The sequence below is a fragment of the Scyliorhinus canicula genome, chromosome 18 (genome assembly GCF_902713615.1).
Source record: "Scyliorhinus canicula chromosome 18, sScyCan1.1, whole genome shotgun sequence".
In the NCBI taxonomy this organism is placed as follows: Eukaryota; Metazoa; Chordata; class Chondrichthyes; order Carcharhiniformes; family Scyliorhinidae; genus Scyliorhinus; species Scyliorhinus canicula.
The window spans coordinates 104686155-104699768 of NC_052163.1; the positions used below are offsets into that span (position 1 = coordinate 104686155).

At 46.7% G+C, this 13614-nt stretch overlaps 1 protein-coding gene across 4 annotated transcripts in view; it reads left to right on the plus strand.

Moving 5' to 3' along the window:
* nfic (nuclear factor I/C) overlaps window positions 1-13614 on the plus strand; it is a 550936-nt gene that overhangs the window by 381250 nt on the left and 156072 nt on the right. For all 4 annotated transcript variants that reach the window (XM_038778311.1, XM_038778312.1, XM_038778309.1 and 1 more), the window contains exon 7: window positions 5314-5442. In XM_038778311.1, coding sequence (XP_038634239.1) covers window positions 5314-5442 — 129 coding nt within the window. The remainder of the gene's footprint in view (window positions 1-5313; window positions 5443-13614) is intronic.

Genomic DNA, 13614 nt, shown 5'->3' on the forward strand with positions numbered 1-13614 from the left:
TTGTGCAGGTTCTACAATTGGTTGATGATCTTCTCTACTAATGGTGAGGGTGAAAAACACTCCCCTCTCCCCGCCATTTCTCTCCAGTTTTACCATATGACCTGGAGTCCTGAGACTGGAGATCAGTTTCATTGCTCTTCGCTGCAAAGGCTCTGTGCTTGAATTCCTTACTTGGCACAGGAACTGGAAGCAGAATTAAAGGTACAGCACAGTCTGACCAGAGCACCATACAGTTTCATCATTACCCCCTTTGATTTATAATATTATGTTAGCCACGTGGTTTAACATCCAATTAGTGTTTTTGATTGCTTGGACATGATTAACAATGAGTCTGCTAAGACACCCAGGTCTCTTTCTGCTTCATTCTTAGCTATTCCAACACCATTTATAGAATCATTCTCTGAGTCAGAAGCTCTGGTCAATGGGCTTATAACTTGATGGCCGAGGAGGTGGCATTCATAATTCAGCCAAGCAGATTGAGTGTCAACCTTCAAATCCTTCCAACGCACCAATTGCTGGCGGGAAGAGCGGGAGAGAGTCCTGGTCAGCCATGCTTGATGTGGAGTGGTGCCCATCAAGCTGTAAGCTCTTGATGACAGACTAGAGAACTGTTTCAGGAATAACGAGCTTTGGAAACAGACACAAGTTTGCCTTTAGGACTATTCGGTGCGGGAAGAGAATATGAACGTTCTATGTAGTTTTATGATAACTGAACACAGACAATGCATGTTTTACGGTTTTATCTCGTGCATACTGAACAGTGCCCAAATGACATTCCAATACGGATCAACCAGAATGGCCTACTTTCCCATTGTAAAACACACCGCTAAACAACGACAATCTGTCATTCCTTGCCATCTTTTCTTTTTGGTTACTCCAAAAAATTACCGTCAGTAATTTTCCCACCAGTGACGCCAGTAAGGGTCACAGTGGAGGGAGTATGGGGATGAGACCTCCCAAATGGCTGTTGTCACTCTGCCGGATAAAACACATAGATATCATGACCGTTTATCCTCCACCAATGTTATAAGGACCAATGAGGAGAGCGAGCCCCAAAAGGAAATTTCCAGTGCTTCTTTATAATGCAATCGTTAAATCGAGCTATGGCACTGGCTATAGGGAGGAAATTGGAGGGCTGTCGACAATATCGGTCATCTGTTAATGTTCCACTGTGTAGAAAGTGAATCAGGTATCAAGGGGAGAATGTGGAACAATGGTATTGCCGCTTGCAATCCAGAGACCCGAATGTTGGAATTTAAAAACTTAACAAAATATCTGCAAATATAAGTCTAACGATGACAATGAAACAATTGCCGATCATCGTAAAAACCCATCTGGTTCACCAATGTCCTTTAAGGAAGGAATCCTTCGTCCTTACCTGATCTGGCCTCCATGTGACTCCAGATCCACAGCAATGTGGTTGATTCTTAAATGCCTTCTAAAATGGCCTAACAAGCCATTCAGTTGTAGTCAACTGCTACAAATGGAACAAAGAGGAATGTAACTGGTCGGATCACCCGGCATTGTCCAAGGCACTGGAAATGGCAACAAAAAACCCAGCCCCGCCGACCCTGCAAAGCCCCCTTAATGATATCTGGCAGCTTGTGCCAAAACTTGGAGAGCTGGTTAACAGACTAGTCAAGCAATAGCCTGACATAGTCATACTAATGGAATCCTGCCTTGCACATAATGCCCCAGACACCACCATTAGCATTCCCAGGTAGGTCCTGTGCCACCGGCAGGACAGACCCAGCAGAGGTCGGGCATAATTGTATATAGTTTGTCCTGGAGTCCTCAACATCGGCTCTCGACCAAATGTAATCTCATGACACCGAAAATGGGCAATGATACCTCCTGCTGATTATCACATACCTCAGCTGATAAATCAGTAATCCTCCATGTTGAACACCACTTGGAGGAAGCACTGGAGGTGACAGGGGCACAGAATGTACTCTGGGTGGGGGATTTCAATATCCATCACCGAGGTGGCTCAGTAATTCTGTTGAAGACTGAGCTGGTCAGGTCCTAAATTGCATAATTGCTAGACTGGGATTGAGCAGGTGGTGAGGGAACCAACAAGATGGAAAAACATATTTGGCCTCGTCTTCACCTACCTGCCTGCAGCAGATGCATCTGTCCATGACAGTATCAGTCGGGGTGCCACTGTACAGGTCTTGTGGAGACGACATCCCATCCTCAAATTGAGTATAGCCTCCATTGTGCTAAATGTGATAGCTTGTGAACAGATCTAGCTACTCAAGACTGGACATCCATGAAGCGCTGTGGGCCTGCAGCAGCAGCAGAATTGTACTCAACCACAATCTGTAAGCTTAAGGCCGGTCATGGCCCCCACTCTACCATTACTATCAAGCCTGGGGCTCAACCCTGGTTCAATAAAGAGTGCAGGAGGGCATGCAGGAGCAGCACCAGACATCTGAAAAATGCGGTGTCGACCTGGCTACAAAACAGGACTACTTTGTGCCAAATAGCATAAGCAGCAAGTAATAGACAGAGCTAAGTGATCCTGCAACCAATGGATCAGATGTAACCTCTGCAGTCCTGCCATATCCACGGGTGAATGGTGGTGGACAATTGAACAACTCACAGGAGGAGGAGGCTCCACAAATATCCCCATCCTGAATGATGGAGGAGCCCAGCACACCAGTGCAAAAGACTAGGTTGATGCATTTGCAATGATCTTCAGGCAGAAGTGCCCGATGGATGTTCTAACTTGGCCTCTTCCAGAGGTCCCCAGCATCACCGATTTTCTTCTTCAGCCAATTCAATTCACTCCATGTGATATCAAGAAATGCTGAAGATATTGAATACTGAAAAGGGCTGTGGGCACTGACAAAGCTCCGGCAATAGTATAGAAAACTTGTGCTCCAGAACTTGCCATGCCCTCAGCCAAGCTGTTCCAGTACAGCTACAACACTAGCATCCACCCGGCAAGGTATGGCATCAATGAGCCCCATCAAAACTGGAGTTAATGGGAATCGGGAGAATCCTTCCCTTGTTTGGAGTCATTCCTGGCACAAGGGAAGATGGTTGTGGTGGTTGGAGTTCAATCATCTTAGCTCCAGGGATTCACTTCAGAAGTTACCTCAGAGTAGTGTCCTGGGCCCAACCATCTTCAGCTACTTCATCAATGACCTTCCTTCCATCATAAGGTCAGATGTGGGGATGTTTGCTGCACAATGTTCAGCACCGTTTGCGACTCCTCAGATAATGAAGCAGCTCATGTCCAAATGCAACGAGAAATGGACAATATCCAGGCTTGGGCTGACAAGAGGCAAGTAATATTTGCTCAAGTGCCAGGCAATGACCATCTCCAACAAGAGAGGATATAACTATCTCGGGCTTGACATTCAATGGCATTCCATTGCTGAATCCCCCACTATCAACATCATGGGGTTCCCATTGATCAGAAACTAAACTGTAAATGCTGTGGCTACCAGAGCAGGTCAGAGGCTAGAAATGCTGCAGCGCGTAACTTACCTCCTAATTCCCCAAAGCCTCTCCACCATCTATAAGCCACAAATTAGGAGTGTGATAGAATACTCTCCACTTCCCTGGATGAATGCATCTCCAACATACTCAAGAAGCTTGACACCATCCAGGAGACAGCTTGATTGCTTCCGCAACATTCAATCCCTTCACCACGATCGAACCGAGGCAGCCGTGTGCACCATTTACAAAATGCACTGCAAGAACTCACCAAGGTTCCCATAGGCAGCACCTTCCAAACCCACGACCACTACCATCTAGAAGGACAAGGGCAGAAGACACCTGGGAACACCCCCACATGGAAGTTTCCCCCCAAGTTACTCACCATCCTGAATTGGAAATATATCGCCGTTCCTTCATTGTCGCTCCTTCACTGTCGCTGTGTCAAAATCCTGGACTCCCTCCCTAATAGCACTGTGGGTGTACTTACACCACATGGACTGCAATGATTCAAGAAAGCAGCTTACCACCACCTTCTTAAGTGCAAATAAGGATGGGCAATAAATGCTGGTCTGACACCTTGACCTACTGTGTCATTCCATGGATACAATTACATATGAGAAAATGAATGTGAATTAGCAGCATTGTATGTCGAATTTAAAACAAGAAAATTGGATTGCGCTGTGTTTTGCATGTGCACTGCACCTAGATCATCCACTGCTTCTGATGTGATCCAACTTCTGTGCTCAAATGTTGATTTGTGTGAATTGTATACTTCTCATCTGACGGTTAAAATTCTGAAGTCAACGTTATGCATAGTTGACTTTATCAATGGGATCTGAATGAAATCGGGAGCATCTCCCAACAGGCTGCTACGCCCCTCGCAATTGATTATTTTGATGCCTGTCCCATTTGTAACTGACTGTAACGGATGCGTGGACAGGCCAGTTGCCAGCGTGGTCAACTGCAATTTATGTTGTTCATTTGTTCACTGAAGAAACTATTTATCATGTGCCCATTTAGGCCTTGGTGTTCCTAAATCAGAAAATGCATGCACACTATTTGTGAGGAGTGGCCAGATATTTTAATTTGGTGTGCCACAGCCTATCAACATCCTCCAAGAGGTTTTGAGGGAAAGAAAACAGAATTAGACTTTTGGGTTTTAAAATGTATGTGCACAGGGTAGATGGTGAACGGTTAAAAATTAAGCACAATTTATTTGAAACAGGAGTCCCAGCATTAGTTTTCAAGGGCATTTTTTGATTGGTGATTGAACAAAAGTAAAAATTGCACTCCTTGTCCTCACTTTGTGTAAAAATTCTTTGACTACCTCCAGGCCTGGCATCCTGAGATTCTTAACTTATTTTGGCATGAGGGAAACAATTGTAATAGTCGTTGTAATAATCGTTGGAGTTGAAGACTGCAAATTATCTTTCAGAGCAAAATGTAATAGATAACAAGTCTACAACTAGAGAATAGTCCAAATCAAAAACTTCAGGTAATTCCTTAAATGTACTTCAGCACATTCAACATTGTAAACGAATGTGCTTCTACCTTATGAACAAAACCCTCTTCACATTTTGCAAACTGAAGGGAAATTCATTATTGACTTTCTAATTGCTTCTTTCCAGTTTCCTAATGTTAACAGACTTAACTAAGTAGGGCAACCCCTCCACCGCCTCCTATTTCATGAACTGGATTAATCTGTTGTAATTATTCACTACCTAAACTCCATTTTTCAGCTGTTGCTGTAGATCATCCTGCAGCATTGAGTTTTTTTCTTGCTTTGTCAGCAGAGGGGAACACTGTTGAAGAACGGGTTGAATGAAAGGCATTGATACCTGTTCTGCTTGTATCTCCTGTTAGGTATCTCCCCTACAGTGAAGAAGACTGAGATGGACAAATCTCCATTTAACAGCCCATCTCCACAGGACTCCTCTTCACGATTGAGTAGCTTCACACAGCACCACCGTCCCGTGATTGCTGTGCACAGCGGTAAGAAAATAGCTTTGCCAAAGTTACTGTTCGAAATCTACGCTTGAAAGAGCCCTGTCATCTACTCCACTTTTGTGTAACTGTAAACATTTTAGACTGAGCCAATCCCCACCTACCCTACTTTTACTGCATGTCTATAGAGGGAATAAATGTATGAAATTATTGGACCAGATTTTGCAGTCAGAGACGAAATGAAAGTGTACAAAACTGAACCCAAAAATGCAGCCTATAATAATCTGCTGAAGAAGGAGCCGTGCTCCGAAAGCTCGTGTTTGAAACAAACCTGTTGGACTTTAACCTGGTGTTGTAAGACTTCTTACTATAATAATCTGGTGAGCCCTGTGGAATGGATTTCACCAGTTCCAGCACTAATTTTATTTTTGCACCAGCTGGAGGGGCTCCCTGGCATCCAACTGTATCAGGTAGGTTAAGTCGCCAATCACATTGTGGAAACTGTTTTAAAAACTGATCGAACTTTTATCGTAGAATGGAGAAGTTTGGCATTCCGCAGAATAAGGTTCATACTTCAAGGCAAAGGAGGATATTAAGCAGTAATTATGACTTGGTATATAATTTTAAAACTGGCTACACCTTATAAAGACCCATTTGCATCCTATTGACGGGCTGGGCACCATGGGCGGGATTCTCCGACCCCCATAGGGTCGGAGAATCGGCGGGAGGCGGCATGAATCCCCCCCCCCCCACCCTCCGCCGCTCCGACGTCAGCTGCCGAATTCTCCGGCAGCAGTTTTTTGGCAGGGGCAGGGATCACGTCGTGCCAGTTGTCGGCCGTTGGCAATGGCACCCCCGGTGATTCTCCGGGCCCCGACGGACTGATCGGCCGCCCATTTTTGGCCGGTCCTGCCGGCGTGGATTAGACAAGGTCCACACTGGTGGGACCTGGCTTTGAGGGCAGCTTGCAGAGTCCTTGGGGAGCAGGCCACGGTGGCCTGGCCCCCGATCGGGGCCCACCGATCTGTGAGCAGGCCTGTGCCGTGGGGGCACTCTTTCCCTCCGTGCCGGCCTCTGTAAAGCTCCGCCATGGCCGGTGCAGAGAAGAAACCCCCTGCGCCTGCGCAGGGATCACGCCAGCAGTTCTGCGCATGCGCCAGAACACACTGGCACTCCCGTGCATGCGCCAACTTACGCTGGCCTGCGGAGGCGCTTCGGCGCCAGTTGGCGCAGCGCCAATCACTCCAGCGCCAGCCTATACCCCGGAAGTGCGGAGGATTCCGCAATTTCCGGGCGGCCCGACGCCAGAATGGTTCATGCCACTCTTTGGCGCCAGCACGGCCTGCCTGCCGGTTGGGGGAGAATCCCGGCCCATATTCTCCTGACCCTTGTGATTTTCCAGTCCTTTGAGCCATTAATCACTTGATCGTGAATTGGTGCAGATCTTGAGGAGCGTGGCCCTGACGCAGTGCGCTAATGTGATAATTCTTTTAGTGAGTTGCCTCCAAAGTTCAGTGTAGGGCCAACCTCCCCCCACAATGCATGACCTGCCCACACAGCCCCCACCAGATCCATCCCACCAGAGATCCCTAACTAAAGAAACCCACACCAGAGACCTTATTAAAGAGGCCCCCACCAGAAACCTCCATAAGAGAAACCACTGCCTGGAAGCCCCCAGAAGAGAGACCCCTGTCTCGAAGACCCCCAGAAGAGAGACCCTGTCTCGAAGCCCCCCCAGAAGAGAGACCCCTGTCTGGAAGCCAGAGAGCAGTCCAGACAGAGGCAGTGAGAAAAACCACTGCTTTAAAACTTGCCTGGGCAATACATATGCTGGCTCCGACACGGGAAGCAGGAGTTTGCACCCTCTCCCCGAGTTTGCGTGGGTTGCGCCCTCACAACCCAAAGGTGTGCAGGCTACGTGGATTGGCCACGATAAATTGCCCCTTAATTGGAAAAAATGAATTTTGCACTCTAAATTTATGTTAAAAAAAGACACAGGAAGCAGCATAGTTGATTTGCAAACCATTCATCCATTTTCCTGTGATATTGATTTTACTAGGCTGTGATTGACAGCTCCCACACACACCCAGCTGTCAGCATTCTTTCATTCATCTCCCTTTAAGCTTAGCTGTGAAATAAACCACAATGTTTGCAAACATGAAGCTTTGTTTGACAGCTCCTCAACCACATCAAAGAGAGTTAAGTGCCTCAGGTGCTGTTTCCAGTACCTTAGCCACCAGTGCATTGCGGAGGTGAGTTTTCAAGCAAGTGTTTTTTTCACTGCCTCTATCTGGACTGCACTCTAGCCAGACAGCGGCCTCTGTGAGGTCTCTGCGTTGGGAGGGGTATCTTTAATTCGGGGGTCTCTGGTGAGGGTCTCTAGGGAGGTCTCTTTAACTAGGAGGTCTCAAAATGGCAGCCTATTAGAAGGATTCTCCAGGGAATCCCTCGGAATCCTTGTCATGCCGACAGCTGCATGGCTAAGGATTGGGCATCCCAGAGGGAGCACAAATCAGGTGCAATTCAGCTCCGGCGAGAGATTTTAGTCTCCCAAATGAAGAAAATCCAGAGTAGAATTGTTCTTGGTCTACGCTGGTGGTAGGAGCGGCACCCATGAACAATTCACTCTTCCCTGCCAACCAAATTTAAGCACGGTGGGGAGTTCCTGGGATTCTGTTCGGGATCCCACTATCCGGATTTTGAGCTTGCAGCCAAATACCAGGGTTCACCGCAGTCAAGTCGAGGCATCATCCACCCCCACCCCCACCACCAGGGGAATTATGGGTCAACCACCCCCCCCCACACACACACAAACACATGAGGATGATCCAAACACCCACCATCAACCCCAACATTAGAACCCACCCCCAATTAATTACCTCTGTCTAAAGAGCTAAAAGCTAAAGAGCAGTCCAGGCAGAAATCACTGCTTTTTCATTTCCCAGTTCCTTACACCTGCTGTCACAGACAGACGTGTTGATAGTAGCAGTTGTTACTTAGCAACCAAAAACATATCACAAGCCCTTAAATCCTCTCAGATCCTTCGATCTGCGAGGCTACTATTCACTTTCAAAGAGAAATAGCTTTTAGCAGGTTGTAATTGAAAGGATAATAGCTTCCAGACAGCCAGGTGTCTGGATTGTTTATTGTCATTTCCCTTCACACTTGAAAGCACCTCAAGTTACCTGCTGTGATGCTAACCACGTTGTTTATAAATATCCAGCTATGGTCCACAGTCCTTACCACATCAAAAGCGGCTAATTGCTTTCTGCTGAGAAAAAGAGGAAGTGAAAGCACTTACCTCCGAGATGTGGGGGATCTCTGATATGGTGGGGTCTCTGATACAGGGCCTCACTTATATGGGGGTCTCTCAGCTGTGAAGGTCTATGATATGGGGGGTGGAATTCTCCGAGCCTCCGCGACAAAATCGCAATCGGCACGCGGCGGAAAATGGGTGTTGATGCCGAAAACAGGGGCGACGCCGCTCCTGCGATTCTCCAGTCCCCAGAGCATCACCGCGAATCATGCACGCGCGGTCTATGCGTCACAGGTAGGGTAGATTTTGACAGAGGCCCTCCCCACAATTCACCAAAGAAAACTGGCCAAGTTCCCGACGGGGTTCTAACCACATTTTGCCTTGTCACAACGGACGGCAGCGGCTGCGGAATCAGTCTGCAGCCGCCCTGGTGGGGGGGGAAGGGAGATCCTTCACCCGGGGGGGCCTCAGGGACGGCCAAGCTAGCGATCATGGGCCACCGATCCATGGGGGGGGGGGGGGGGGGTGCCTATATTGTCGGGCCACTCCGCGTTGTGAGCCGCCATGTCACGCAGGGCGGCCGCCATCTGCATGTGCGGACTCCCGACCGGAAGTGCAGGGCCCCGTATCAGCAGACAGAGCTGCGTGGTGTACTCCGGGGCCCTGCTAGCCCCCTTCAAGTAGGAGAATCACTCTGGACTTTCTTGAAGGAAGTCCAGAATGAAACTCCCGTATTTTGATGCTGGAGTGGGGACATAGCCCCATTTTTGGAGAATCCAACCCGGGGTTTTTTGATACGGGGTCACTGATTTGGGGCCACTCTGATGTGGAGGGGTCTGATGGGAGGCCTATGCTACAGGGGTCACTGTATTGGGAGGTCTCTTTTATGACGGTCTCTGATATTGATGGGTCTCTTGTATGCGTGGATCTGATGGGGGCGTGTCTGATATGGGGGTGTCTGATGGGATCTCTGTTAGGAGGGGGCTGGGGGTTGGATAGGCAGGATTAGCATTGTGTGCAGAGGGGGCCCTCCGATGGATTTTGGGGCTATCTACATTACATATTTACTTACCCTTTGACCCACGGCGTCAGGGTCACGCTGGAAAATGCTTGCCCGGATCCACGCCTGCATGAATCACATTCGAGAGGGTCAGAACATCATGAGGCATGGCAAGTCAGACTTCCAGCCATGGATGCAGATCGGTTCAAATTACATATTTGCATCCTCCCGCCAACACACTGGCAACGCCAATCCTGTTCTTAGCTCGACCGTCGATTCCCCATTGAGACAAACCCCGCCATTGGTGGTAGGTGCCAGAGATTCCACCCCTCAGTGTCATTTCAGGTGGGAAAACCAGTGAGAATCCCGCCGGCTGTTTCGATGTGATTCGCATCGCAATCTACCCACACTTAATCACTCTTTTGGAGCTAGGGAAGATTCCTGCCGGGAAAGAGATGTGGAGGACCTAAAGATACTGGCCAGGCGGGCTCTTCAGAGATCAGTATGCCATTTTTAAAGGGCACCCTAACCTCCAGACAGCCTTACAGCCCCCCCCCCCCCAACTACTCACTGGCAAAGACACCCCACCCTTCCTGCACCCTCTCTCAATCCCCCTCCTTTTTGGTATGCCTCCTCTCGTGTCCTGGCCCTTGTCAGTGCACCCTGGCACTGCCAACTGGCACCATGGCAGTGGAAGGCTGGCAGGTTATCACTGCCAGGGGGCATGACCCTGCCCTGTGCCCAATCACCCAGGGGCTCCAATGGCCTCCGAGCCCCCCAGCGTGGTCATCCCATCTTGTCTCGGTTTATCTCCTGCCGGCTTCACGCTGCACCAACTGGAGTTGTGAACCCCGGGAGCTGGGAGACTCCGGCTAAAATGCGGATATGCATATTTAAAAACGTTCAATGATTCATTTAAATATATGAGTATAGTTCACATCCAGCAACGGTGTGAACCAGATTTTGTCCAGTTCCGCAGGCCGATAGTATTGCGTTACATTCGTTGCCCAGTGTGAACCCTATTTAATGGCTCTATCCCTATTCTCCAGGAATAGTGGGATGAGCGCCAGACACAACGTTGAAGGGGGGGGGGGGGGGGGGGATCTTCCCCCTATTCCAAACGCAAATCATTATTTAAATGGCAGACTCTAAAGCTGTACTTGTGCAACCACTTCTCTTACTTGCATTCTGGTCCTTGTGTGCCGGTTCGCGGTGCTAAATCCTATTTACTTGTTTCAGGGAGGTAGAGATTTCCACAAATCTACCAGTTTGGTTATAGGAAGGAAAGAGTCAGATTGATCAATGGTAATGCAACAAATTGACTCATGGATGCTGTTTGGCTAGAATCAATTTGAATCTCGCAATAGTATATAACCGACTATGCCTTGTGAATACTGATTCACTTTTCATGCAAGTGGTTTTGTTTAACACATTTGGAATTGACAAACAGCTGGATTTTAGACAGTTTGAGGTGGCTTAATCATCCTGTTTTTGTAAATGTGAAAGATTGTTTCTCAAGCCGAATCAGTTTTTGTACTACAGCAAGCTTTCACTTCTTTATTCTAGTGTCTATGTAAAAACTTATGAAAGATCAATCATATGCTTAAGGAAATTATTAGGAAGTGAACCAGAAACACCGTAATATTCTACTGTAATTTCCAATGGTCAATACTCCAGACACTTGTAAAACATCAAATAACCATGACTTCCAGCATGTTTCAACAGCTATGCAGGACGTGCGGTCAAAATCCAAATTGGACAGTGGAACACACTGGGCGATAGTTCATCAACACCCTGATTTATACCCCACCTAACTCTCCTTTCCATTCACTGAAATTTGATTGTCATATTGGGCATATATATCTAAATATTAATTGAAGAGAAAGTTTAAGTTTTGAGGAAATAGCAAATAAATATGGGACTATTTAAAAAGAGGCAGCACACTCTTCTAAGAATCTTTCTAGTTATAATTACGTAACATAGGGCTGAATTTGTGCTTTCTAGCCAGATGTGCAGGTTAGGTGGATTCGCCATACTAAATTGCCCCATAATGTCCAGGGATGTGCAGGTTAGGTTACGGGCATCTGATAGGGTGAGTGGGAGGGAGGGCCTGGGTAGAATACTTTTTCAGGGAGTTGGTGCAGACTCGATGGGCCAAATGGCCTCCTTCTGCACTATAGGGATTCTATGAGTGCAGAGTCAGAACAATTCCCAACACCACAAGGCCGACTTGGAAGAAAGTGCCCCGGACGTTCTAATTTTCATTCTGTGATCGTGGGTTAACAGGCGTTGGGCCCAGTTGCCATGAAACAGTGCAGAGGGAGCCAGAAGGACTGCCAGGTACCGAAACAGGCTATGTGAAATGCCAGCCTCAGTATTCTGGGGCATGTAAGAAAAATAATAAAACAAAAACAGCCCTCTAACCCTCATCTCTCACACTTACATGCCCAATCTATGCCACCTTATGCCAACAACCGCCCCAAGGCCCCCTATACATTATGCCAACTTATGCCCCTCTACCCCACTCTCCATGCACCCTCATATCCGCTACCCCAACTCTAGCTACTCCCTATCACCCTTTATAGCCCCTATGGCAACCCATGACACCACCAACCACCCATAGTCCTTTTACCCTCATGCAAACCTACCCATTATCCACCGTGGAAAGACTACAGGAGCCATGCTGAAATGAAATATAATGAAGTTCTAAGTGTCTATGGATGACTTCACTATTAAAAACAAACACTCATAATTTAAAAACCCATTCACTGCATTTATATTCATTCAACTGTTTAATCCCTTATAAAAGCAAATATTTCATTCAAGAACCTAATCCCTGAGAAAAACAAGCTTTTGAATTTAAACCCCCACATCAAAGAATTCATAACCATGTGAGCTGTCAATCAAACTGTTGTTCCAATCGAGGTGGGAGGAGTGCGCTATCCTGTCACTAGTTCCACTACTCCACAGGTCACAACATTTATTTAAATGATTGTTACAGCTAGCTATGTGGTTCATCTATTAATGTGAGAATGACTACCCAATATTCAGGTCTCTTCAATAAACAACAAAATTATTAATTTATTGTAAATCCAGTCTTGTGAAGTAGAAAGGCAAAGTTTAGTAAGAAATATGAAAGTATAATAATTACTCTTTCTAACTAACTCACACACACATCAAAAAAGTAATAAAATAAGATGGAGGAATTCTGCCAAAAGGTTAAAAGTCAATGGTTCACGGGGAAAGGATAGATAGTAGAATCCATAAAATGGCATACGAGTTGTACAGTTGGTTTCTCAGCGCTGAACTGTGAAACAATCAATGGCTCGTGTATTGCATTTCAGGTGGTCTTGAGGAACACTTCAGACACGCAATTTCAGCATATGGAGCATGTTAGGAGCAACCTTCATTCACCTTTTGCTTTAGGCTGGGTCAGAAGCTTCAGGGCTGTTGTCTTTTTTACCCTAGTAGTTGATTCTTCTTGTTTTCCTCCGAATTAAAACAAAAATCAGCTTTTAAAGGCATGGCTTTTTTTTTCCAAAGCTATAATCCACCATTTAACCCTTTAGTCCATCAGGATCAAGATGTTTGCAACTTCTTTAAAACTGCTTAATTACCTTTTCGTATAAAATGCTGTATTTTCCAGGAATGCAGCAAGCAGAGTTCTTGAGTTAACTGTTCAAGGGACAGTGACTTTCAAAAATCACATTCTTCCAAAATGCTCCCGGTCCTTGAAGGTGAACTGTTTTATGTGATACGGTGTTTGTGGCACTGCGAATCGACGTGCATCACACTGTGATAATGATAGGTTGTGAAATCAGTTATGCAGCATATATCCTGTAATGATAACCTCCCTGCTTAGTGAAAGAGCAACCACTGATGTTTATTAACTGCAGACTGGTTTATTTAATTTGAAGGGCAGAAAATTTTAATGTCTTGACAGCTTGACAGTTCCAATAGGATT